The following is a 26,761-nucleotide window of genomic DNA, read 5'->3' as shown; positions in this document are numbered from 1 at the left end:
TTTTCTATTTCCAAATTCACTGTTCTGTTCTAAACAGTTAATATTGCCACAGGACTGACACATGAATAATCTTGTGATTACCTGCTAATGTCAACCCATAATTAGAAAATTAAGAAAGTTATTTATCTGTCTAGACAGTACTGCTCTCGACCTAATAGTTTATTTAACAAATAGTTGTTTTCCTAATAACTGCTCTCACCATATCAAAGATGTGTTTGCTAAGCATGCTAGGATGATAAAATATGCTTATTCTTATTTCAAGGACATTAGGGATATTTTAAAAATCTCATAAAGACTTTGTTGACTAAACACAGATATGTCTGTTTATTTTAACTTAGATAATCACTGACCAAAGATTAACACATACATAAGTGACCTGAAACTAACTAGTGGAATAAAGTCCTACATGTAAGTTCTTTTCTTTTTCCTTTTTTTAAATATTTATTCACTTGGCTGTGCCAGGTCTTAGCTTCGACATGTGAACTTTCAGTTGTGGCAAGTGGCATCTAGTTCCCTGCCCAGGGACTGAACCCAGGCCCCCTGCATTGGAAGCATGGAGTCTTCAGCCACTGTACCACCAGGGAAGTCCCTAATATTTAAGTTCGCTTTTTAAGTCTGTTATTTAGGTCTGCTACTTGTACATATATCTACTATGCATGAGGGTCACATTAAAATGATAATTTTTAGTTGATCATAAGCATGGTACAAGCTAACAATGTAAATGAAATTATTTAAAATTGCGTAACAATGCTTTTGGAATAGTACTAGGATGACATTCAGGTCACCAAGAAATGGTGGACTCCAGAGAGATCAACACCTGGATTGTACTCAGTTTGAAGTACCATCTGTTTAGGTTATGAGGAGTTGACAGTATTCACAGGACAACCCCAAGGAGGTCACCTCCTTGCAGTGGATGTGATGCAGCGGTCTTCATTTATCTTGTCCTCAGCTGCAGGGTCTGGCGTGCTACCCATCCTCTTGCTCTGAACCCCTAGGATTCCATGACATCTTACCCTCCAGGCTTTTCTCTTTTCTCTCTGGCTGCCGCTTCTCTTCCCTCAAGGCTTCGCTTTCCCCTATCTTTAAGCTTTGATGATGTTCAGTGGTTTGTTCTTAGCCCTCTCAACTTTCTTCTCTTTCTATTCGTTCTCCCTAGGCAACCTCACTTACTCACAGGATTTCAATCTATCTTCATTTCCAGGGTCCAAAAGTCTCATCCCCATCCACCTCCAGGACCTAAATGTCCCATGAGTAACTCAAACTCAACACTTCCAAACATGAAGTCACTTCCTTACCACTTCCCTCCACTCTCTACATCTGCAGCATGGCCCATATTACCCAGGCAGTGAGTGGTACCACCATGTACCAAGGGTCTCAAGCCAAGAAGTGAGGTGTCCTTGATTTAATGCAACCCACCATCTTCTCCCAACTCAGACTATTGCCTCTCATTTACCTCTCTTCAAACCACATCATACCCAATAGAAAATATAAATCTTATATTACATCTCTTGCTAAAAAACCCTTCAAAGACTTCCCATGACACCATGACAGAGTCCAATGTCCAATATTTCATATATAATATTCTTTTCATCTGGTCTTCAGTATCACCTATTTCCACATCTCCTTTTTTGGGTGAGGGAGCTCTTCTTTGGTGCGCTTGGGTTTTCTCTAGTAGTGGTGAGCAGGAGCTACTCTTTGTTGTGGTGTGTGGGCTTTTCATTGCAGTGGCTTCTCTTGTAGCAAAAAGGCATGTTTTAGCTCTACAAACTTTCAAATACTCAGAGCTACCCACAGTGGAAATGGTCTACTATATGAAGTTCAGTAGAAGATGCTTTATATGGGAAGGTAAATTTCAGAAGTACCCAGACCAAGGATTTGTTCTAAAGATTTGTTTTATGAATGCCTCCTACCCAAATTATCCACTATCATCAAAAGAGAACAAGCATAAACCTCCTGGCAGTCACCTATCTGTCAGCCTGCAATAGAACAGTTGGGCATATTATTGTCATTTCATCTAGCTAACAGAGATAGGGGGAGAGCAAATCTCAACAAACAGATGAAAGAGAACAGTTGGAGGCCATTCCTTACTGTGGAAATCTCTTCAATTTCAAGGCACAAAGAACAGGAGATGCTACAGATGTACTGGCCAAATGTAATCTGAAAAGAGCAAGCAAATGACACTGATATCTTTTCAAAAGAGCAGGTGAATCTGCTCCTTCAGTCTTCAAAGCTGCTCTCACAATTCTTGATCTAGTCATTTCCCCAAAGCCCTAATTGCTCATCCACATGAATTTCTTGATGAACATTTTATATATGAAATGTTATAAGGAAACATGTATACATTGGACACCCTGGGTTTTGCTATGACAATGAAATAAAACATTGATTATGCTTACATCAATATACTTTTTAAAATTTTTATGTCTCAAGTTACATTTTTCCATTTTCTTGTAAGACCAGAGTATTTTCCATCTATGTCACATTTAATGATTCTTCAATAGATTTATTTAACAAAGTATCTTTAAAGACATATTTTGCAAACTTATGTCTTCAGCATGCCTTTTATTTCGTATCACATGTCATTCCTTTCTTAATCAGTGTGCTCTTCGGAAGTAAGTTTCTTAAACTGCAGGAGGAGTATAACCTATAGCTCTAGACATTCCAGGGATCTTCTACAGTAAGGATCTCCCATCAGAAAGGATAGGTGCTATAGAAGTTGAAAGATTGAGGGCAAGAGGCGAAGGGGGCAACAAAGGATAAGATGGTTGGATGGCATCACTGACTTAATGAACACGAGTTTGAGCAAACTCAGAGACACAGTTAAGGACAGGGAAGGTTGGCGTCTGCAGTTCATGGGGTCACAAAGGGTCGGACACAACTGAGTGACTGAACAACAAGGGACATTACACAGAAATTCCTGCACCGGCATGAATCCAGATCATCTAAAACCCCTTCCAACTAGGAAGTCTATCTACAAAAACTGCGAATGTGGGAGGACATCCTGGAAGAACAAGAAGCAGAACACAAGATCCAAAAGCCTGTAACAGGAATGGGAAATCTTCATCTAGTTTGTGCCAACCTTGAGGGAAATCTGGGGAGCTGGTTGTTGGGGCAGAGTCACAGCCCTCCACCCCACAGCACAGGACTGCTGTGGGCATGAAGTGAGTTAACACCTATAAAGCATCCAGGGATGGTGCCTGCAACCACGAGTGCTGCTTGCAGGTTAGCTACCATTATCATCACATTACTGTAAGTGATGCAGCTGAGCTTAACAACAAACTATAACAGAAGGACATTTCAGTCCCTAGTTGCTTTACTATTTCATTTGTTTAAACCCTTCTTCTCATCTAAGTTATTAAAACTCCTTGACAATCAGTATTGCTTCTGCTTATAATATGCCTCCTACATGGCCCCCACATTGCCAGTAGCATAAAAGTGACCGATAGGCTTCACTGAAAAGTTTTAACACTGCCTACAGTGCAGGTATTTCTAGAGTTTATATATATGTATTTTAAATATGCTTTTAGATTTCTACAGAATTCTGAAGCTTTTACAAATGCATGTAAGACAGACCTCAGATTTAGAAATTCACTTTGAAACTTCAGAGGGATCAGCCAACTAGCTGTGGCCTGGCAGCTTTTGGCATCCAAGAGGTAACTGCTGTTGAATAAATCAAGGGATTGCAGCTCTATTCGACAAAGAGTGTGTATTACTTTTGTATTTCTGCCCCAGCAAATCATGACCCACTGAGAGGCTTAAGAGAACAGCCGTTGATCGTCTCACACTTCCACAGCTCAGGAGTGCAGGGGAAGCTTGGCTCAGCTGGACCCTCTGCTTAGAGACTTCTGAGGCCATAAATGAAGGTACAGGCGGAGCTGTGTTCCCTGTGGAGGCACTGGGAGAGAAGATGCTTCCAAGTGCATCCAGGTTGTTGGCAGAGTCTGGTTCCTGCATCTGTGTGACTAGGGGACCCATTTCCTTGCTTGTGTCACCTGGAACCTACCCTGAGCTCCTGGAGGCCTCTCTCTGGTCCTTGCACAGGGAGACCTACTTCTCAGGCCAGCGACAACACATTGAATCCTCACGCTCGGAATTTTTCCTTATTCTCTCTTCTGTCATTTCTCTTTGAAGCTCACCAGAGCAAGGTTCACAGGATTAGACTGGGTACTTGCAGACAATCCAGATCTCTACACTTAATTACATCAGCAGAGTACCTTTTACCATGTAGTGAGTATCTACAGGTGCCAAATAGTGCATTCATCTTTGGGGTCATTCTACCTACTAAGGTACAGCAACTCAGATCCTCAGAGCCCTCCTGGAAAACTAGCCTTGAACCCCATTTTAGGATTTTATAGTAACATGTTAATAAGTCTAGTCCTGGGTCATGATTTACCGGCTGTCACATCTTTACCAGAGCATACCTCTGAGTTCACACAGTGGAATCCCATGACTTGAGAGCCAGTCTAAATAAATATCTGAATTGCTAAACCATGCAATCATGTTCACAGTATTTCATGATCCCTAACAGGCTAAAAGTTAAAATGCTATTTAACAAAGTTTCATAGGTTTCATTTTATACAATTCTTCAGATAAGAAGACTCTATAATCAAATCCCAAATCCCACCTGTTGAGACCTATTCGGTAACTATGAAGTATTTTAAGTGAAGATAATGTAGAGAACTGCTTTTTGAACCCTAAATTGCTTTTTTTCATTACTACAGCAATTATTGTACAATAGCAAAAATTGCTATTTTTAATTACTCTTAATTAATACTTCCTGTCTCAAATGCTTTACCTCTGCAATACAAATGACAACCCACGATGCTGTGCAAGGCTGAAATGTGACGCTGCATGAAAAGCAGAAGCAGGATGATTGCACAAGGTAAGAACTCAACAAAAACCACCCAGTCTTAGCCTTTTACCCAGAGCTCATCTGGTCTTCATAACTCAGCAACAGGCTAATATATTTATACCTGCAAACAAGCTTCTTCAATATTTTCCCCACAGAGAAGTTCACCTGTGCTGTTTCTAATACAAAAGATGGAAAACAACCACAATGTTCAGGGGATGATGAATCCATGGTATAGGGTGCTATGAACCATTACCAATGTCACAGGAGGTACTGTTGGAGCTGAAAATACATTAAGGGAAAAGTACAGACCTTAAAATAAGAGGTTTTTTTTTTTTTTACATATTTTACAAAAAATACAGACACAAGAAATATAACCTAGAAAGTAATAAACACTAAAGTGTTAATAGTGAGTCATATCTAAGCGGTTTCACTATGGGCATCTTTTTTATTCTGGATTTTTTTTTAAATTATTGTCTTTATATTCAAGTTAAATAACCTAAGTGTCAGAAAAATTTTTTAAATTTGCAAAGCATAATCCATAGTAACAATGACTCACTACCAGATTTATCATCATTTTGACACAAATAGAATTCACCCTAATTCTAACCATCTAGTATGCACATAAAATTTCCTTATATTCTAATTTATATTAATACAACACCATAAAATAACAAACTAATTTAAAATCTACCTTATTCCATCACTACCAAAAACTCAAGTAGTTTTCTCTTTTTTATATGCTTCCTGGTCCTGCTTCACAAATGGACATAATACTAAAGCTGTACCATTGAGTTAAGTATGAAAAATTAAATTTCATTTAAGCATCTATAAGAAGTTCTATTTTAAACAAATGCACAAAGAAGCAACTCAACATGAAATGTTCATGGATCATCCTTTGAAAGCTCCTTCCACTTGCCTTAGATAGGATTTCATAGTAACACTCCACAAACTCGTGACTGTTAATGTACAAACTGATGGCTAAATGGTCTACCTGTTCAGTTCAGTTCAGTTCAGTCGCTCAGTCATGTCCGACTCTTTGCGTCCCCATGAATAACAGCACGCCAGGCCTCCCTGTCCATCACCAACTCCCAGAGCTTACTCAAACTCATGTCCATTGAGTCGGTGATGCCATCCAACCATCTCATCCTCTGCTGTCCCCTTCTCCTCCCGCCTTCAATCTTTCCCAGAATCAGAGTCTTTTCTAATGAGTCAGTTCTTCACATCAGGTGGCCAAAGTATTGGAGCTTTAGCTTCAGCATCAGTCTCTCCAATGAATATTCAAGGTTGATTTCCTTTAGGATGGACTGGTTGGGTCTCCTTGCAGTCCAAGGGACTCTCAAGAATCTTCTCCAACACCACAGTTCAAAAGCATCAATTCTTCAGCTCTAAAAATTCTCCAAGCCAGGCTTCAACAATACGTGAACCATGAAATTCCAGATGTTCAAGCTGGTTTTAGAAAAGGCAGAGGCACCGGAGATCAAATTGCCAACATGCCTTGGATCATCAAAAAAGGAAGAGAGTTCCAGAAAAACATCTATTTCCGCTTTATTGACTACGCCAAAGCCTTTGACTGTGTGGACCACAACAAACTCTGGAAAATTCTGAAAGAGATGGGAATACCAGACCACCTGACCTGCCTCTTGAGAAACCTGTATGCAGGTCAGGAAGCAACAGTTAGAACTGGATGTGCAACAATAGACTGGTTCCAAATAGGAAAAGGAGTATATCAAGGCTGTATACCGTCACCCGGCTTATTTAACTTATATGTTAAATCATGAGAAACGCTTGACTAGATGAAGCACAAGCTGGAATCAAGATTGCTGGGAGAAATATCAATAATCTCAGACATGCAGATGATACCACCCTTATGGCAGAAAGCGAAGAAGAACTAAAGAGCCTCTTGATCAAAGTGAAAGAGGAGAGTGAAAAAGTTGGCTTAAAGTGCAACATTCAGAAAACCTAAGATCATGGCATCCAGTCCCATCACTTCATGGCAAACAGATGGGGAAACGGTGGAAACAATGACAGACTTTATTTTCTTGGGCTCCAAAATCACTGCAGATGGTGACTGCAGCCATGAAATTAAAAGATGCTTACTCCTTGGAAGAAAAGTTATGACCAACCTAGACAGCATATTAAAAAGCAGAGACATTACTTTGCCAACAAAGGTCCATCTAGTCACGGCTATGCTTTTTCCAGTAGTCATGTATGGATGTGAGAGTTAGGTCTCTAAAGAAAGTTGAGCACCGAAGAATTGATGCTTTTGAACTGTAGTCTATCTGTATACCCTGTCAATTAAAAAGGTCTGTTTTGCATGTATATTACAGAGAAAAATCATTATCTTCATCTTCGGAACTGATACCCAAAGATTATAATATATTATATATGTATACACACACACACACACACACACACACACACACACTTCTTCCCTTATTGACAAGGGATTCTTCAAGTCACATTTTATTCTTGAATGGGTTCTGCACACTGACATCTTTCTGAAATAATGTTTTTAAGTTAATGTCCCCACACTGGGCTCATCTCAGTAGGCAAAACACCATGTACTATGCTATTCACCAAAACAAACCTCACAAGGCTAGAGTTTAATTGGGTTACCACAAGATCCGAGCATGTACAGATGGTTTCTTTGAAAAGTGAAGTCGCTCAGTCGTGTCCGACTCTTTGTGACCCCATGGACTGTAGCCTACCACGCTCTCTGTCCATGGGATTTTCCAGGCAAGACTACTGGAGTGGGTTGCCATTTCCTTCTCCAGAGGATCTTCCCAACCCAGGGATCGAACCCGAGTCTCCCGCATTGTAGGCAGATACTTGACTGTCTGAGCCACCAGGCAAGTCCTGGTTTCTTTGAAAGTGGAGACAATAAGTTAGTATTTATTTTTAAAAAGGCATGTGTGTATACATCTATATATTTTGCTATTTAAGGACCTATTCCCAAGACAAAGAAAATCAACTTGATGTGCAGTAGATGTAGAATATATTAAGCCTGTTTGATTTACAAAGGAGAGAAAAACACCACTGAGTTACCTGTTCACATATTGATAATCATGGGCTTTGCGATGTGTTACTGTGAGATCCTACCTGAGAGAAACTGAAGGAGCTATAACCAGCTCTCCATGTGGTCCTAGAGATTTAAAAATACACAGCCAAATGTGCCTTGAACGCTGTGACAGTTGATCAGCGTAGCTCTAAAGCACAATGAGGAAAGGTACTAATAAACCCCACAACTCCTTAGAAATATCAAGAACAAGGAATACCACACCAGTGCTCCGGGGCTTTCTTGATGCTTCCTGAAACCAGATCTGTCTTCCTGGGCCTCATCTGACACTTCCTCTCAAATCTCAACCCACCTGACCTTCCCCAAATCACGTAGCAACTCCAAAGCCCCTGGAAGGGCTGGAACCAGGCTACAATTCCAAGTGGGAATTGTACGTCCCTCACAGATGAGAAACATAAGGTGGCAAGGTGTTCAAGATCCTGCAGTACCCAGACACAAGGTGAGTCATTCCCTGGGGGAGTCAATTATTTTTATTCTCTGAACAAACATGTTCACTCAGGTCTGTGACAGACACAGAAAATGGAGATTAGCTCCACTCCGTTCCTCTGTTCCCATGAAAGGAAGAGGCAGATAGCCCAGAAAAAGAGTGAGTGGAGATCAGTACTTTAGCATTAAAAAAGCCGTGTTTGTAAATGCGGCAAAATTCATCACTGGTTGGTGCGCATTGTGTCCTGAATGGGACAGACTCTCCCCACTCCCCTGAACCTAAGATTATTTCTAGACCTTACTAACTCTATGTATCATCTCTTAAATAAGTCTACAAAGTTCTAACTTTTAAAATATTTGGCAAAACACAAATCCCATGCTATTTCTTCTTCCTGGACCGGTACCAATGTGAACAATTCCAATCAAAAAAGCTGTCACCACTCTCCTTAGAGAAGCCCCAGGAATACTGGATGGGTATGCATTCCTTTCTCCAGGGGATCTTTCTGACCAAGGGATCGAACCTGGGTCTCCCACACATACTGCAGGCAGATTCTTTACCATCTCAGCCACTATGGAAGCCTTCTCTTCAGACTCTACTGCCCAAAAAGGAATCTCTCCACTGTATCAAACCCAACTCTGAGATTCATCCAGAAGGATGAACTAAAGTAATCCTAGCCATGTTATATGCTTCCTGACCCAGATAGGGTATAGCAGATTCTTGTGAAAGACAAACTTTAAAGAAAACAAGTGAAGGTTCAGGAGAATGACTAGGCATGGCAAAGGAGAGGAGTTTTAAATGAGTGAGAGGAGTGAGACAGCTGACAAGACAGACAACCTTGGGGAGTTGGGGTCCTTGAGTTTACTAGTGAAATGCTTTTGGTGATACAGGACAATTGGTTGTTCATTAAGACTCAGCTTCTGGTGCCTCCCTGAAAAGTATTTCCCAAGAGAGTCTATCTAAGGAAAAGATGACATGGGAGAAGAATCACAGGCCCGGGTTAAGTGAGAGGAAAATCAGGTCCTTTTTACCTGTAAAGCAGGATCCCAGAGAGGGAAAATGTGAGATGACTTTTACTAGAAAGAATGCAAGAAAGCATGAGAGAACAAGTTCACCGCTGATGGAAAAACTGATGGAGTTAATGTCACAACTTCTGGACATTAAGCAGGAAAGACTGCTGTGAAGTTGACAATGTGCTGCAGTTATAACCATCTCTTCTTTTGTTTTTTGTCTTTTTTCCTAGAGAGTTGCAAAGAGAAATTCCATCTCAAATCTCTTCTTCTCTAACACTTGCACCAAAAGTTATGTGTCCTGTTGACTTCTTGGGGTTTCATCTGCTTCAAGATCTTCTAGGACTTACAGCAGTAACCTTCATTTGTAATTTGGGTTAGATTTTTTTTTAAGGTCAGAGGTATTTCTCAGAGGAGTGATAATGTACCCTATAAGAAGAAATTTGGAAAACGCCACTAAGGACATTATATGCAGAGGGGTTCTAAACTAAAATTGGATGATCTGAAGAAAATGAGCAACAGGATAGAGCAGAGACGTACCAAGAGAGAAATCTACACTGATGAAAATCATCAACTACATCAGCTTTGAGAAAAAATATGAGGGTGCCAGGAATACCACTGGCAAGATGGCGGAGCAGAAGGACGTGCACTCATCTTCTCTGTGAGAACTCCAAAATTACAACTCTTTGCTGAACAACCAATGACATGAGAATGTTGGATCCTACCAAAAAAAGATACTCCACATCCAGGGGCAAAGGAGAAACCCCAATAAGACAGTAAGAGTGGTGAAATCACATTTAGAACCAAACCCCATACCCGCCAGAGATGCTTGGAGAGCTCAAACAAAATCTTGACTGCATCAGGACCCAGAGACCCCACAGAGACTGAGCCAGACCTGTGTTTGAGTCTCCTGCAGAGGTATGGGTCAGCCGTGGCCTGCCACAGGGTCAGGGGCTCTGGGTGCAGATACCTGGGTCACAAAACCTGTGGCATAAGCCCTCTTGGAGGAGGTTGCCATTAACCCCACCACAGAGCTGCCGAGCAGACAACCTACAAACTGCAGAAAAATTTTAAGAAAGAAATTCTCATACTGTTAAGAAAGTTCTAGGACCCACAACAGATTTCCCAAACTTGGGATCTGGCAAAGGGACTGAGAACCCCCCGAGAATTTGACTTTGGAGGGCAGTGGGATTTGATTACAGAACTTACACAGGACTGGGGAAACAGACACTTGGAGGGCACAAACAAAACCCTGTGCGCACCAGGACCCAGGAGAGAGGAGCAGTGACCCCAAAGGACACTGAGCCAGCTTGCCTTGAGAGTCCAGGAGTCCCTAGTGGAGGCGTGGGTCGGCGGTGGCCTGCTGCAGGGTCGGGGGCACTGAGTGTGGCAGTGCACGCATGGGACCTTTTGAAGGAGGTCGCCATTATCTTCATTACCTCCACCATAGTTTGGTCTCAGGTCAAACAACAGGGAGGGAACACAGCCCCACCCATCAACAGAAAATTGGATTAAAGATTTTCTGAGCCTGGCCCAACCCAGAAGAACAAGAACCAGTTTCTCCCACAGTCTCTCCCATCAGGAAGTTTCTATAAGACTCTTATCCTTATCCATCAGAGGGCAGACAGAATGAAAATCACAATCACAGAAAACTAATCAAACTGACCACATGAACCACAGCCTTGTCTAACTCAATGAAATTATGAGCCATGCCCCATAGGCCCACCCAAGACAGACAGGTCATGGTGGAAAGTTCTGATAAAACATGGTCTACTGGATAAAGGAATGGAAAACCACTTCAGTATTCTTGCCTTGAAAACCCCTTGAACAGTATGAAAAGGCAAAAAGACAGGATGCTGAAAGATAAACTTCCCAGGTCGGTACGTCCCGAATATGCTACTGGAGATCAGTGGAGAAATAACTCCAGAAAGAATGAAGAGACAGAGCCAAAACGAAAACACCACCAAGTTGTGGATGTGACTGGTGATACAAGCAAAGCCCAATGCTGTAAATGGCAATATTGCATAGGAACCTGGAATGTTAGGTCCATGAATCAGGGTACATTAGAAGTGGTCAAACAGGAGATGGTAAGAGTGAACATTGATATTTTAGAAATCAGTGAACTAAGATGGACTGGAATGAGCAAATTTAATTTAGATGACCATCATATTTACTACTGTGGGCAAAAATCCCTTAGAAGAAATGGAGTAGACATCATAGTCAACAAAAGAGTCTGAAATGCAGTACTTCGGTGCAATCTCAAAAATGACAGAATGATCTTGGTTCGTTTCCAAGGCAAACCATTCAGTATCACAGTAATCCAAGTCTATGCCCCAACCAGTAACGCTGAAGAAACTGAAGTTGAATGGTTCTATGAAGACCTAAAAGACCTTCTAGAACTAACACCCAAAAGAGATGTCCTTTTCATCATAGGGGAGTGGAATGCAAAAGGAGGAAGTCAAGAGATACCTGGAATAACAGGCAAATTTGGCCCTGGAGTACAAAATGAAGCAAGGCAAAGGTTAACAGACTTTTGCCAAGAGAATGCACTGGTCATAGAAAATGCCCTCTTCCAACAACACAAGAGAACACTCTACACAAGGACATCACCAGATAGTCAATATAGAAATCAGATTGATTATATTCTTTGCAGCCAAAGATGGAGAAGCTCTATACAGTCAATAAAAACAAGACCGGGAGCTGACTGTGGCTCAGATCATGAACTCGTTATTGCCAAATTCAGACTTAAATTGAAGAAAAGTAGGGAAAACCACTAAATCGTTCACGTATGACCTAAACCAAATCCTTTGGGACTATACAGTATAAGTGACAAATAGATTCAAGGGATTAGGTCTGATAGACAGAGTACCTGAAGAACTATGGCCACAGGTTTGTGACATTGTACAGGGGGCAGTGATCAAGACTAACCCCAAGAAAATGAACTGCAAAAAGGCAAAATGGTTGTCTAAGGAGGCCTTACAAATAGCTGAGAAAAGAAGAGAAGCTAAAGGCAAAGGAGAAAAGGGAAGATATACCCATTTGAATGCAAGAGTTCCAAAGAACAGCAAGGAGAAATAAGAAAGCCTTCCTCAGTGATCAATGTAAAGAAATAGAGGAAAACAATAGAATGGGGAAGACTAAAGATCTCTTCAAGAAAATCAGAAATACCAAGGGCATATTTCATGCAAAGATGGGCACAATAGAAAACAGAAATGGTATAGTCCTAACAGAAGCAGATATTAAGAAGAAGTGGCAAGAATACACAGAAGAACAATACAAAAAAGATCTTCATGATCCAGATACCCACAATGGTTGATCACTCACCTAGAATCAGACACCCTGGAATGAGAAATCAAGTGGGTCTTAAGAAGCATCACTATGAACAAAGCTAGCGGAGGCAATGGAATTCTAGTTGAGCTTTTTCAAACCCTAAAAGATGATGCTGTGAAAATGAGGCACTCAATATGCCAGCAAGTTTGGAAAACTCAATAGTGGCCACAGGATTGGAAAAAGTCAGTTTTCATTCCAATCCCAAAGAAATGCAATGCCAAAGAATGTTCAAACTGCCGCATAATTGCACTCATCTCACACGCTAGTGAAGTAATGCTCAAAATTCTCCAAGTCAGGCTTCAGCAATACACGAATCATGAACTTCCAGATGTTCAAGCTGGATTTAGAAAAGGCAGAGGAACCAGAGATCAAATTGCCAACATCACAGAAAAAGCAAGAGAAATCCACAAAAACATCTTTTGTCTTACTGATTATGCCAAAGCCTTTGACTGTGCAGTTCACAACAAACTGTGGAAAATTCTTCAAGAGATGGGAATACCAGACCACCTTACCTGCCTCTGAGAAATCTCTATGCAGGACAAGAAGCAACACTTAGAATAGAACATGAAACAATAGACTGGTTCCAAAATGGGAAAGGAATACATCAAGACTGTATATTATCACCCTGCTTATTTAACTTATATGCAGAGTACATCATGTTAAATGCCAAGCTGGATGAAGCACAAGCTTCAATCAAGATTGTTGGGAGAAATATCAATAACCTCAGATATGCAGATGATACCACCCTTATGGCAGAAAGTGAAGAGGAACTAAAAAGCCTCTTGATGAAAGTGAAAGAGGAGAGTGAAAAAGTTGGCTTAAAACTACATTCAAAAAAAGAAGATCATGGCATCCAGTCCCATCACTTCATGGCAAATAGATGGGGAAACAATGGAAACAGTGACAGACTTTATTTTTGGGGGGCTCCAAAATCACTGCAGATTATGACTGCAGCCATGAAATTAAAAGACGCTTGCTCCTTGGAAGAAACGTTATGACCAACTTAGACAGCATATTCAAAAGCAGAGACATTACTTTGCCAATGAAGGTCTGTCCAGTCAAAGCTGATGGTTTTTCCAGTAGTCACGTATGTATGTGAGAGTTGGACTATAAAGAAATCTGTGCACCAAAGTATTGACACTTTTGAACTGTGGTGTTGGAGAAGACTCTTGAGAGTCCCTTGGACTGCAAGGAGATCCAACCAGTCCATCCTAAAGGAAATCAGTCCTGAATATTCATTGGAAGGACTGATGCTGAAGCTGAAACTCCAATACTTTGGCCACCTGATGCAAAGAACTGACTCACTGGAAAAGACCCTGATGCTGGGAATGCATCAGGGAAGAGAAGGGCGCAACAGAGGATGAGATGGTTGGATGGCATCACCGACTCAATGGACATGAGTTTGAGCAAGCTCCAGGAGTCGGTGATGGACAGTGAAGCCTGGCATGCTGCAGTCCATGGGGTCACAAAGAGTCGGATACAACTGAGCAACTGAACTGATGAGGGTGTACGAGTGGCTGCTTAAATGGTCCCCAATTATTAGATTCTGTTCTCATCCAATTCTGACTGCTCTTCCTAAATTCTATACACTATATTTTTCATTTGAATTCATCTCTCAAGACATGGCCACAAACTCTTCACCATTACCATCACCGGGTCAGTGTGGACACTCAGCACAGTTCTCTTTTACCATGAGTGATGGCTGACTTCACTGGACAAGCAGCACAGATGACCACATCACAGCTCCCCCCACAACCCTTTCATAAATGCCACTCATACAACCATGTCATCAAACATGCATCTGATACATTAGATTCACAACTTAGCCTCGCTCACATCACCTCAGCAGGTCAACAACTAGACCATGTGAATGAAAATCACCAGGCTTTACTAGGATGTTTGTGTTTTCGTATTTCTACAATTTACATCAAGAAACTTTAGCCTAAAGTAACAGAAATAACCCAACATGGTTTGTTTAGGATGTTGATTTTAAGGCAGCATGATCTGAAGTCCAGAATCAGTTTTTATCTCCTCTTTAATCATGTCCATGTTGCCACTTCCTATCTTTGGATATGCCCAAGTTACTTCTCAGTTCTGGAAAATGCCTCAAAGTTTAGCTTATTTCCTAAATTTACATCCTTAGAACTATGACTTTGAAAGCAGTATTTTACTGACTAAAAGCTCTTCTCTATGTCTAGTTTATCCTGGATTGTAAAACAAATATATAAAAGCTGTATTATCGATTCTGAACACTCTTTTCGTCATGTACCCTGGGAGAATTCATGTTTAAAGATAAAATAAAACAACGCTCGAAACTTCCAGGGTACAAAGTGGCAGACTGTGTCATCCATGGGCTCCTTTTAGCCTGCCAGCTTTATCTGACTAACAGAGACTCAGAGGAAATGAAGAAGAGAAGGTTTAAGGTTAACAAAATGTGTTCAGTCAGAAGATATTAGAAAGGTGGCTAAGATGTTAAGGCAGAAACCCTATGTACACAGGGAAAACCAAAGTATTTTCAGATAATAATGCCCAAGGTGTGACAGAAGAGTTCATATAATGGAAGGAGTCTATTACAGTCATGCCCTTTTTCCTTAAGCTGAAAACTTCTTACAAGGTTTTCTTCTTTAGGTTTTTGGATGTCAGGCATTTGGGAAGGTGGCTCTTTCTTGAAACTCACTAGAAACGTAGACGAAACATTTTTACTGTTTATGTTTGTGTAAATCTAGCAGCTGTAAATCTGACCAAATTATCAAGGCATTTTTATTTCTATATACACTGCCTTCTGATACTTTAACATGAAAACTCACTTGTGTTTTCTTCCAGGGTAGAATTTTACATATTATTTTTTAGATGAAAGGACCTTTTTCCTGATGAACCTAAGCTGAGACTAAGAAATAAACTATTTAACAAGGGAGATTTTTTTTTTTAAAGAATGCTTATTTATAAAACCCCCAAGTTTGAGGAAAAAGAGACAAATACACAGTGCAGTATGCTCTCCCCCTTCCAATGACCCCTAATTACATAAAAGCTCTGAAGAGCACTTTAAAACTCCACTTTACAGATGTCACTTCTGCTTTCCTTTAATGCATTTCAGGGTCATGCTAGATGACAACTGCCACTTGAGTGATGTATGCAAACATCTCCCGTCCTATGTGGTGTTAACAGCGGGTAACAAAGCTTTCAGACCACTGCCAGCAGGAATAACTACACTGTGAAGTGGGGAAGCACAACAGTCTCTTCATAAATGCTTATACAAGGAACCAAGGAATTTTAGAACTTAGATACTGTCTAGTCCACCACTCAATTTGGCCAAGGTCATACTGTTTGAAAGAATTAAGAATAAAGGTCTACATTCTCAGTTCAAAGATAGTTTCATTATTCCAGGCTGGTCAGCTATCAATTGAAGACATGATTATTTCTCCTATACCCTTTATTCTCATTTCTACTCTAACACCTTACCTAAATTTATTCAGTCTTTTAGCTTAGAGATTTTTTCCAGTAAGATTACCTCAAACAAATATATAACCATCACTCTGATGTCCACCCCTCCTTTCTAGAGGCTGTCTTGAATTTTACTTTCATGGCATAAAGTTTCACTTCCAATAAGAAGTATATTCACTTCTTATCACAGTCTCCTCATCTCCCTTTGTTGTTGTAAAGTTGCTAAGTCGTGTCTGACCCTCTGTGACCCCATGAACTGCAGCACACCAGGGTTCCCTGTCCTTCACTATCTCCCAGAGTTTGCTCAGACTCATGTCCATTGAGTTGGTGATGCTATTCACCCATTCCCTCTCTCCACCTGCCCTCAATCTTTCCCAGCAGGGGTTTTTTTTTTTTTTCCATTTATTTTTATTAGTTGGAGGCTAATTACTTTACAATATTGTAGTGGTTTTTGTCATACATTGACATGAATTAGCCATGGATTTACATGTGTTCCCCATCCTGATCCCCCCTCCTGCCTCCCTCTCCATCCCATCCCTCTGGGTCTTCCCAGTGCACCAGGCCCAAGCACTTGTCTCATGCATCCCACCTGGGCTGGTGATCTGTTTCACCCTTGATAGTATACTTGTTTCAATGCTATTCTCTCAGAAGATCCCACCCTCACCTTCTCCCACAGAGTCCACAAGTCTGTTCTGTACATCTGTGTCTCTTTCTCTGTTTTGCATATAGGGTTATCGTTACCATCTTTCTAAATTCCATATGTATGTGTTAGTATACTGTAGTGGTCTTTATCCTTCTGGCTTACTTTGCTCTGTATAATAGGCTCCAGTTTCATCCATCTCATTAGAACTGATTCAAATGAATTCTTTTTAATGGCTGAGTAATATTCCATGGTGTATATGTACCACAGCTTCCTTATACATTCATCTGCTGATGGGCATCTAGGTTGCTTCCATGTCCTGGCTATTATAAACAGTGCTGCGATGAACATTGGGGTGCACGTGTCTCTTTCAGATCTGATTTCCTCGGTGTGTATGCCCAGAAGTGGGATTGCTGGGTCATATGGCAGTTCTATTTCCAGTTTTTTAAGAAATCTCCACACTGTTTTCCATAGCGGCTGTACTAGTTTGCATTCCCACCAACAGTGTAAGAGGGTTCCCTTTTCTCCACACCCTCTCCAGCATTTATTGCTTGTAGACTTTTGGATAGCAGCCATCCTGACTGGCGTGTAATGGTACCTCATTGTGGTTTTGATTTGCATTTCTCTGATAATGAGTGATGTTGAGCATCTTTTCATGTGTTTTTTAGCCATCTGTATGTCTTCCTTGGAGAAATGTCTGTTGAGTTCTTTGGCCCATTTTTTGATTGGGTCATTTATTTTTCTGGAGTTGAGCTGGAGGAGTTGCTTGTATATTTTTGAGATTAATCCTTTGTCTGTTGCTTCGTTTGCTATTATTTTCTCCCAATCTGAGGGCTGTCTTTTCACCTTGCTTATAGTTTCCTTTGTTGTGCAAAAGCTTTTAAGTTTCATTAGGTCCCATTTGTTTATTTTTGCTTTTGTTTCTAATATTCTGGGATGTGGGTCATAGAGGATCCTGCCCAGCAGGGTCTTTTCCAATGAGTCGGCTCTTTGCATCAGGTGGCCAAAGTACTGGAGCTTCAGCTTCAGCATCAGTCCTTCCAATGAATATTCAGGATTGATTTTCTTTAGGATTGACTGGTTTGATCTCCTTGCTATCCAAGGGACTCTCAGGAGTCTTGTCCAGCACCACAGTTTGAAAGGATCAATTCTTTGGCACTCAGCGTTCTTTATGATCCAACTCTCACATCTGTACATGAGCACTGGAGAAACAATAGCTTTGACTAGATGGTCCTTTGCTACAAAGTGATGTCTCTACTTTTTCATATGCTGTCTAGGTTTGTCATAGCTTTTCTTCCAAGGAGAAAATGTCTTTTAATTTCATGGCTGCAGTCACTGTCCGCAGTGATTTTGGAGCACAAGAAAATAAAGTCTGTCACTGTTTCCATTTTTTCCCCATCTATTTGCCAAGAAGTGATGGGATTGGATGCCATGATTTTAGTTTTTGGAATGTTGAGTGTTAAGCCTCATCTCCCTAACTCCCTCTTATCTTGGGGGCTGCCCAAGACTGCATCTTCCACTTTGCTCTTCAATTGACAACCTGGACTGGTTCCCATAACTCTAGTCCTGACCTTTCTGAGTTCCAGATTCACGTCTCCAGGTGTTTCCCGAATATTTTTACACGCTTATGTCCTCAAACTCAGCATGTCCAAAATTATGTCATCTCTCCTTCCGTATATTTTATTCAACTTCCTAAGAGTATCATCACTTTTCCATTAAGTTCACACCTTTGGTTACTTGGCTCCTCCTCTACATTTACCTAGACCTACTGATTTTTAAACAATTCTTTCTGCTCCTTTTTCTTGTGGTTCCCCAAAAAAATACCAGAAACTAGGTTTTCATCAGCCTCTCAAATTAGATTTTCATCCATCTCCCCATCCCCAACTCATCTTCTTTCTTAAATGTCTACATCATGTTAATCTGTTGTTCAAAAAGTCTTTTATTTTTCTTTATTAAATCCCACGGGTAGAATACACATCCTCCACCTGCTCACAGCCTGACCGCTTTCAATGCTGATTCAAGTCCAGTCTCTTCAACTGAGCTCTCTGTTACTGTTCTTGGATTTACTATCATATACTATGACTGTTGGTCAGTTGTTTTATAAGCTAGCTTTTTAATGTGCCCGTCTTCCTGGTATGGCTGTAAGAACCACATCTTACACGTTCACTGCTTCTGAAACTTACCTGCTATATTACATTATTTTAAAAATGAGGCCCAGTGATTAGGAGAATATGACTAAGAAGTAGAAAATCCTGAGTTTAGATCCTGGCTCTGTTCCTTTTTAGATGGGTGACCTTGGGCAAGTTACTTAACCTCTAGAAGCTTTCATCTCTCTAAAACAGAGATAATGCCACCTATTTCACAAGGCTGTAGTGAAGTGTAATGTGTATATGGGTATGTGCACACACACATACAAACACACAATGTTTAACACAGTATTTGGTACATAGTGAGTGGGTGTTTTTTTAAACAGATGGCTATTAATGACTTTGCAACCCATAGGTCAATACTTTAAAGTGCAAGTGAAGTGAAGTGTCAGCCACTCAGCTGAGTCCAACTCTTTGCAACCTCATGGACTGTAGCCCACCAGGCTTCTCTGTCCATGGGACTTCTCAGGCAAGAATACTGGAGTGCGTTGCCATTCCCTTCTCCTGGGGATCTTCCCGACCCAAGGATCGAACCCTGGTCTCCTCATTACAGGCAGATTCTTTACTCTCTGAGCCACTAGGGAACCCTTTAAACTGCAAAGGTCATGTTAAATATTTTTTATTAACACACCATCAAGATTCCATTGCATGTGAAGTTTTATACTACTCATCACTATATTTAGCCAAAAATTACTTTCTAAGCTACATTCTAGAAGAGTAGGAAAGACAACTTTTAACTTTCAAGCTGTGCCCAGATGCCAAAACTTGGGGTGTGAAACTATACAAGATCAGTTTCATTTCACATACATAACCCAATCCAGTATGATTTTCAGCAAACACCATTTTTTCAATACATTTAAAGAAGCACTCAAGAAGCTTTGGGAAGGCTAGATTTTGTGAGAGAGGATTGCTAGAGCCTGTCAACAACCAGAGTTTAATGATTAGGGACCATGGCCAGCTTCTTCTGGGAAGAAGGGGATAAGCTTTCCCTCAACCAACAGGTGAAGTACTGACTCTAATTAATGGCTTTAAAAGACGTAATGAAAATGTTGTAATCCAGTACATTAAAAACTGAAGAACTGAGCTTCTGTTGGTTGAGGTGGTCTTTTTTTTCCTAATGAAACATACAGTCCTTTCTCTTTTGTGCAGTAGGTCACAGTTTTCCCTAGGTTAAGTCATAGAGTATTAAAAAAAAAAGTCCTTCTCTAAGGTTCCAGGAACTCTCCACCAGCAGCATCTGTAATCTTGCAGGAGAGGCTGCCTGAGAGCAGAGCAAGTGAACGCCACTGTCTGCTTTCACCCTGACTTGGGCCTCCCACAGTGCCGAGCAGCCGCAGGGCAAGTGTCTCCCTACATCACTGCCCACGGTGCCTCCCTTCCAAGAGCCCTCATTACTTCTGCACTCCTGGGCAGGGAAATCGCGTGGCCTTACCGCAGACGTTAGACGGGCAAGAATTTCATCACTGCTCTCTTCTGAGTCTTCAATTTTCTGATGAGATCTTTGAAAAACAAAGAATAAATTACACTTTAGCTTTGGCTGCTCAAATTTATGCACCAAGTTATGGGGAACACAGGGTAAATAATAGCATTATTGCTTCATACGTTAGTGAAAGTAACCTATGTGAGTAACATGGTGACAGTAATACCAGAGGAACACAGCTTGGGGCAGGCCAACGATTCCTTCAAAATCAACCAGCAAGAACCTCCTTCCCACACATCAATTAAATCCTGAGGACTGTCACTGCTCTCCAAATGAATCAAAGGATAATCCTGACACACCAAATTTACTAACGTGGGTATGCACAGAGAATTAGCAGAGGATGAACATAATGCGGTCAAGTAGTGAAATTCCTGGTCAGTCTAAGTTAAATCCAGATTCTGAAAACATGAAACATGAATTTTCTACTATATCTGAGTTCCAGCCGACAAACAAATTTATTAGGAAATAGTCTATTATAAGCCTTGTCCTGTGATAGGAATTATATGGATCACAATAGCAGAAGCACTTTGTTCTTTTTTATGAGACCACAGCCCAGTTGAGAAGAAAATTATGCATGTGTTAAATAACTAAGGAGACAAACAACATTTACACAGTGTGATATCAGCTTGTTTAGAAAATCACCTAATGTAATTCATGAGAAATTGTTACCACACAAATGTACATTGCTAACACATAAAATCTACTTCAAACAAGCCTTATAAAAATTACATTTCTTTCTCCTGACCTGGTCAAAGGGGAAAACACTGACTAATGCCAACTGAATATATGTAATCGTCTCCCAGATCTATTTCCACAAGCAATTCCTTGCGCACCTCTGTGGACTGGGAGGGGGTTGGTGGTAATTGCTCTGCAGAGCAGTACCACGGTACTACAGTCCACTGTTGGATTTCAATCTCAGAAACTGCAGTGGGCCAGCCTGAGCGCAAGCCTTGCAGGGCAGAAGGGCTTCTCCTGGCTCCTAAGAGAGCTGGGAAGAGGCTCTTTGAGAAAGGAAAAGCAGTCTGATCAGTTCTGGCACTGGCTTCCAGTTTCTGTAAAAGTTACTAAACCTTTTCAAAGGAAAAATGTGTCCCACCCTTCAGGTCAGAGGAATGAATTACAAACTACCTCCTTTACAAGAATGGCATGTTACAGGTATGGGGCAGTGCAGGCATGTTGTCCAATAACTTAATTCTTGGTGCAGCAAAGCCTCTGATAATGAAAGATAATCTGACCTTGATCATGAACATTTCAAACAATAATCTTTATTATTAAAAACGATCTACTTACAAGGTTTCCATACACATGAAGTTACATTGAGAAGAGACTGGAACCCTTCATAACCTAAGTCACCAAAGCAGGTTTATAAGACTACGCTGGGGCGACAGAACAGATCTTAGGAAATGAGAAGCTGAGAACACTGGACACAAGAGCACCACCAAGGGCTTCAAGGCCCCATCGGTGTCTGCAGTGAAGAGCAGCTGGTGGTGCCATCTCTTGGTCAGCCCCCAGCAGACACCTGAAGGATGAGTTCATGTGCATGACATATTCCCCATTAACACAGATTCTGTTGTGAATGCATTTTCAACAAACTGCCGAAAGGCATTCAAAACTCCAAGGGAAGTTCTAGTGTGTGTGACTGATGGGGGGCTATGCAATGAGTAACAGCCAAGCTGTTGCGAATTCAGTGACAAATAATTTCATCTCTGTTCAAGCAAAACTATCTTTCATCATGCTTCCAGCACAAAACATGCCCCTGGCAGAAACATTTCTCAAGGAAACACATCTAAGAGAGACAGTGATGCTCTCCTGAGTGCCGTCCTCCAGCCCAAGTCCCGTTTTTATCCCCTCAATCACCACAATCTATACCCAGAACTCTCAAGTCCTTCTCTAGACCCTGAATCTTCCCTGACTCACCCTGTGCTTCCATCTGCCTTCAGCATGGCTCTAGGTGGCAATCTCAGAACACTATTTTCACTCACTTGGGGATCTTACGAGGCCCTCAGACTCGACATAACTTTCGGTGACCTTCTCCTGCCCTCAGTGGTACTCCAGCGCCTCTCACCACTCAGCCTCACGTCACCCTGTGGTCATTCCTCGTCTTTCCATCACCATATCCTCCTCTTCTCTGCCTTCCTGCTTTCCTCCCCACCAGCCCCTCTGGAGGCTCTCACCTCCACAACGTACTTTAACCAGCTTGTCTCTGCTTCTCCTCCAGTATCTGATCTTCTGTTGATGCCAGGGTTCTCTTTCTACAACCCCAACCTGGTCCTGCTCTTCTCCAACCCACACCTTCAGGGACTCTCCCACTGCCTACCTGAGAATTCAGAAGACTACCTGTCTGCTGAGGAGCCCCAGGTCCACCCTGCTCCCACAAGGACCTGCACAGCACCCGGCGCAGAGGAGTGACGTGGGCGGCAGGCAAACAGGGAGGCGTGGGGGGGGATGGAAGAGAAAAGGAGGATGCTCCCCCACTCAGCTTCCCTCCTCACCACGAGCATCCCTGCTCAGCGCAATGCCAAGAGGCTCAGAAATACCAGATTCCTTTTTCCTCGTAAGCATATTTTTGCAAAATAAGATAAATTCTGATTCTTTTATGATGTAAATACCCATTTGTGCAACCCAGTGATGGTAAAGTTCTCACATATCGGATCAAAACAGATGATGAAACAGAAGGGGCATGGGAGAATAAAGATCTTTCTTCACAGGTTCTTTCACCACCTGTAACACGTAGCACGCCATTTTATACAGACGACTCAAGCATCCATGGATTTTCGTATCCACGGAGGTCCTGGGAACAGTCCCCCACCGATACCAAGGAAAGGCTGTACTTGCATCTTAAGGGGGCTATGCTCCTCAGTAAACAAGGGAGGCAGAGAGAAACTCTGGAGAGAGAGGGCAACAGAAAATCCTGGTTGGACTCAGCAGTGATGGCAGTGACGAGGTGATGAAAGAAAGAGAAGAGGAAGTGACCCTAGGAAGGAAGACCCATCCCTGAGGGTCTCTGCCAGCAGGAAGCTCTGGCCCAACTGCAGTCCCTTTTATGATTTCCTAAGGCCGCTTCTCAAGGCCTCTGCCTGGCAACAGCGCAAGCCTGACCCCATGATCCTCCAAGGGAAATGCCGAATCCGAGGGCTCTGGGCAATACAACACAATGGGAAAGACTAGAGATCTCTTCAAGAAAATTGGAGATATCAAGGGAACATTACATGCAAGGATGGGCATGATAAACGACAGATATGGTAAGGACCTAACAGAAGCTGAAGAGATTAACAAGAGGTAGCAAGAGGCCATGGAAGCAACCTAGATGGCCAGTGACAGATGAACAGATTAAGTAGTTGCAGTACATATATACAATGGAAATCAACCCTGAATATTTATTGAAGGACTGATGCTAAAGCTGAAGCTCCAATACTTTGGCCACCTGATGTGAAAAGCTGACTCATTGAAAAAGACACTGCTGCTGCGAAAGACTGAAGGCAAAAGACGAAGGGAGCAGCAGAGGATGAGGCGGTTAGATGGCAACACTGACTCAATGGACATGAGTTTGAGCAAACTTCAGGAGATAGTGAAGGACAGGGAAGCCTGCTATGCTGCAGTCCATGGCATTGCAAAGACTCGAACATGACTTGGTGACTGCACAACGACAGGGCCCTGGGCAGATGTCTCTGTGAGTTCGAGAGGTCTGCAGTATCTCAGGGTGCTGCTGTAAGGACAAGGGAATGGCAAAAGCCAGTGCGCCTCTACCCTTGTCCCTCTGGCCATCAAACAGGACACATTTTCATCCCACTCAGTCTGCACTGAAACAAAACAAACCCCTGCCTCTCTACAGGCTTCTCCACCTTAATTACCGGCAACCCCACCCTTCTAGTTAGAAGTCACCTTTGACCCTCCTCCTTATGGTCACTTCACTGTATCCATCCCCAGATCCTATCTTCGAGGCATCTCTCGCTTTGGAGCACTTCTCACCATCTCTGCTCCAACCACTGCTGCCCCAGCCACAAGATTGCTTACCTAGAGCCAGAGTGGTCTTGTTAACATGTAAGTTAGATCACGTTCCTCCTCTGCTCAAAACCCTCAAATGACTCCCCATCATCCTTGGAATAAAGCCGAAGTCTCTAGAGTGCTGCCATCTCTTGCTCTCTTTTCTCCATTTCAGTCTCTCTGGTCCTGCCTTCAATGCTCTTGTCCTGGGCCTTGCCCTGACTGTCCCCAAGCCTAGAACACTTCGCCTAACACTGCACATTGCCTCTTCCCCCACATCAACCTCTTGGAGAGGCCTTTCCTGACCCATCACTCTATCGCTCATTTCCTACTTTATCTGTGCAAAGTTTTCCACTGTTAACTGACATCAATCTGTTTACTTATGAAACTGTCCTTCCCTCCTAGACATGGGAATAGAGATTTCTGCCTATTTTGTCCCTGGTTACAACAGACTTCCAAAGAATATCAAGGGGAGATACGAAAGCCTTCCTAAGTGGACAATGCAAAGAAATAGAGGAAAACAACAGAATGGGAAAGACGAGAGATCTCTTCAAGAAAATTAGAGATACCAAGGGAACATTTCATGCAAAGATGGGCACAATAAAGGACAGAACCCTTCAGGTTTCTGTTAGGTAATGGACCTAACAGAGGAAGAAGATGTTAAGAAGAGGTGGCAAAAATACACAGAAGAACTATACAAAAAAGATCTTAATGACCCAGATAACCATGATGATGTGATCACTCACCTAGAGCCAGACATTTTGGAGTGCTAAGTCAAGTGGGCCTTAGGAAGCATCACTACAAACAAAGCTAGTGGAGGTGATGGAATTCCAGCTAGCTATTTCAAATCCTGAAAGATGATGCTGTGAAAGTGCTGTACTCAATATGCCAGAAAATATGGAAAACTCAGCAGAGGCCACAGGACTGGAAAGGGTCAGTTTTCATTCCAATCCCAAAGAAATGCAATGCCAAAGAATGTTCAAACTACCACATTATTGTGTTCATTTCACACGCTAGCAAGGTAATGCTCAAAATCTTTCAAGCTAGGCTTCAACAGTATGGGAACCAAGAACTTCCAGATGTTCAAGCTGGATTTAGAAAAGGCAGAGGAACCAGAGATCAAATGGCCAACATCTGTTGGATCATAGAAAAAGCAAGAGAATTCCAGAAAAACATCTATTCTGTTTCATTGACTACGCTAAAGCCTTTGACTGTGTGGATCACAACAAAGAGTGGAAAATTCTGAAAGAGGTGGGAATACCAGACCACCTTACCTGCCTCCTGAGAAACCTGTATGCAGGTCAAGAAGCAACAATTAGAAACGAACATGCAACAAAAGACTAGTTCCAAATTGGGAAAGGAGTATGTCAAGGCTGTGTATTGTTTCCCTGCTTATTTAACTGACACACAGAGTACATCACGTGAAATGCCAAGCTAGATGAAGCACAAGCTGGAATCAAGATTGCTGGGAGAAATATCAATAACCTCAGATATGCAGATGACACATCCTTATGACTGAAAGCAAAGATGAACTAAAGAGCCTCTTGATAAAAGTGAAAGAGATGAGTGAAAAAGCTGGCTTAAAACTCAACATTCAAAAAATGAAGATCATGGCATCTGGTCCCATCACTTCATGGCAAATAGATAGGGAAACAGATAATCTAGACTGGGACTTAATGAAGGTGGGGAACACATCTGTCTCCAAATCAGAATTCTGTCAGGAAGAAGGTGTTCCTGGGGAATTGGGGCAGGCCTGTCCCTACCTCCCACCCCAAGCCAGGCTGCTGCTGCCCTGCCCTGTTTAGAAGGAACTGAGAAAAAGCCAGTTTTTAGCATGAATCTCAGACAACCCCAGTGAGAGGCTGGTGAAATCCTAGGGCATGGAACAAACCAGAACCAAGACAAACTATACAGGGATCTTTCAAACATGATCCCACAATGAACAGAAGATGCACAGCACCCACATATATGGGGGGGGGGGGGGGCGGAGAAAACTACAGACTATTTACTGGGCTTAGAAAAACCCATCTTTGAAATACTCTGCCAACACAAGCAAGAGTCACTTAGCCTGATCTGGGATTCAGAGGGGTCTTGGGAGAGGTGCTATCCGAGGTGAGGTCTGATGGAAAAGGAGCGGCCCTGGAACTTGGCAGGATGACCAGCACACGGAGGCGGGAAACGGCGAGAGGCCAAGCCAAGGCCAGGCCAGCCAGGGCACGGCGGCTGCTGCTGATGAGCGCGGGGGTTGTGCTGAGGCGTTAGGCTGTACACAAGCAAAGAGGACGGCAGCAAAGGTAAGGAGAACACCAACGGAGGGCGCGGAGCGGGGGAAGCAGAAACCGAGGCCCGCAGCCCAGGCAGCAGAGGGAGTCTGGAG

At 42.2% G+C, this 26,761-nt stretch overlaps 1 protein-coding gene across 2 annotated transcripts in view; it reads right to left on the bottom strand.

Annotated features, from left to right (window-relative positions):
* Window positions 1-26,761, bottom strand: part of RAPGEF5 (Rap guanine nucleotide exchange factor 5) — a 192,619-nt gene that overhangs the window by 143,730 nt on the left and 22,128 nt on the right. For both annotated transcript variants that reach the window (XM_070470214.1, XM_070470219.1), the window contains exon 5: window positions 20,353-20,419. In XM_070470214.1, the coding sequence (XP_070326315.1) occupies window positions 20,353-20,419 (67 nt within the window). The remainder of the gene's footprint in view (window positions 1-20,352; window positions 20,420-26,761) is intronic.

The sequence above is a fragment of the Odocoileus virginianus genome, chromosome 1 (genome assembly GCF_023699985.2).
Source record: "Odocoileus virginianus isolate 20LAN1187 ecotype Illinois chromosome 1, Ovbor_1.2, whole genome shotgun sequence".
Classification (NCBI taxonomy): Eukaryota; Metazoa; Chordata; class Mammalia; order Artiodactyla; family Cervidae; genus Odocoileus; species Odocoileus virginianus.
Note: the sequence above shows the minus strand (reverse complement) of the source record. Positions and strands in the feature narration are given on the sequence as shown.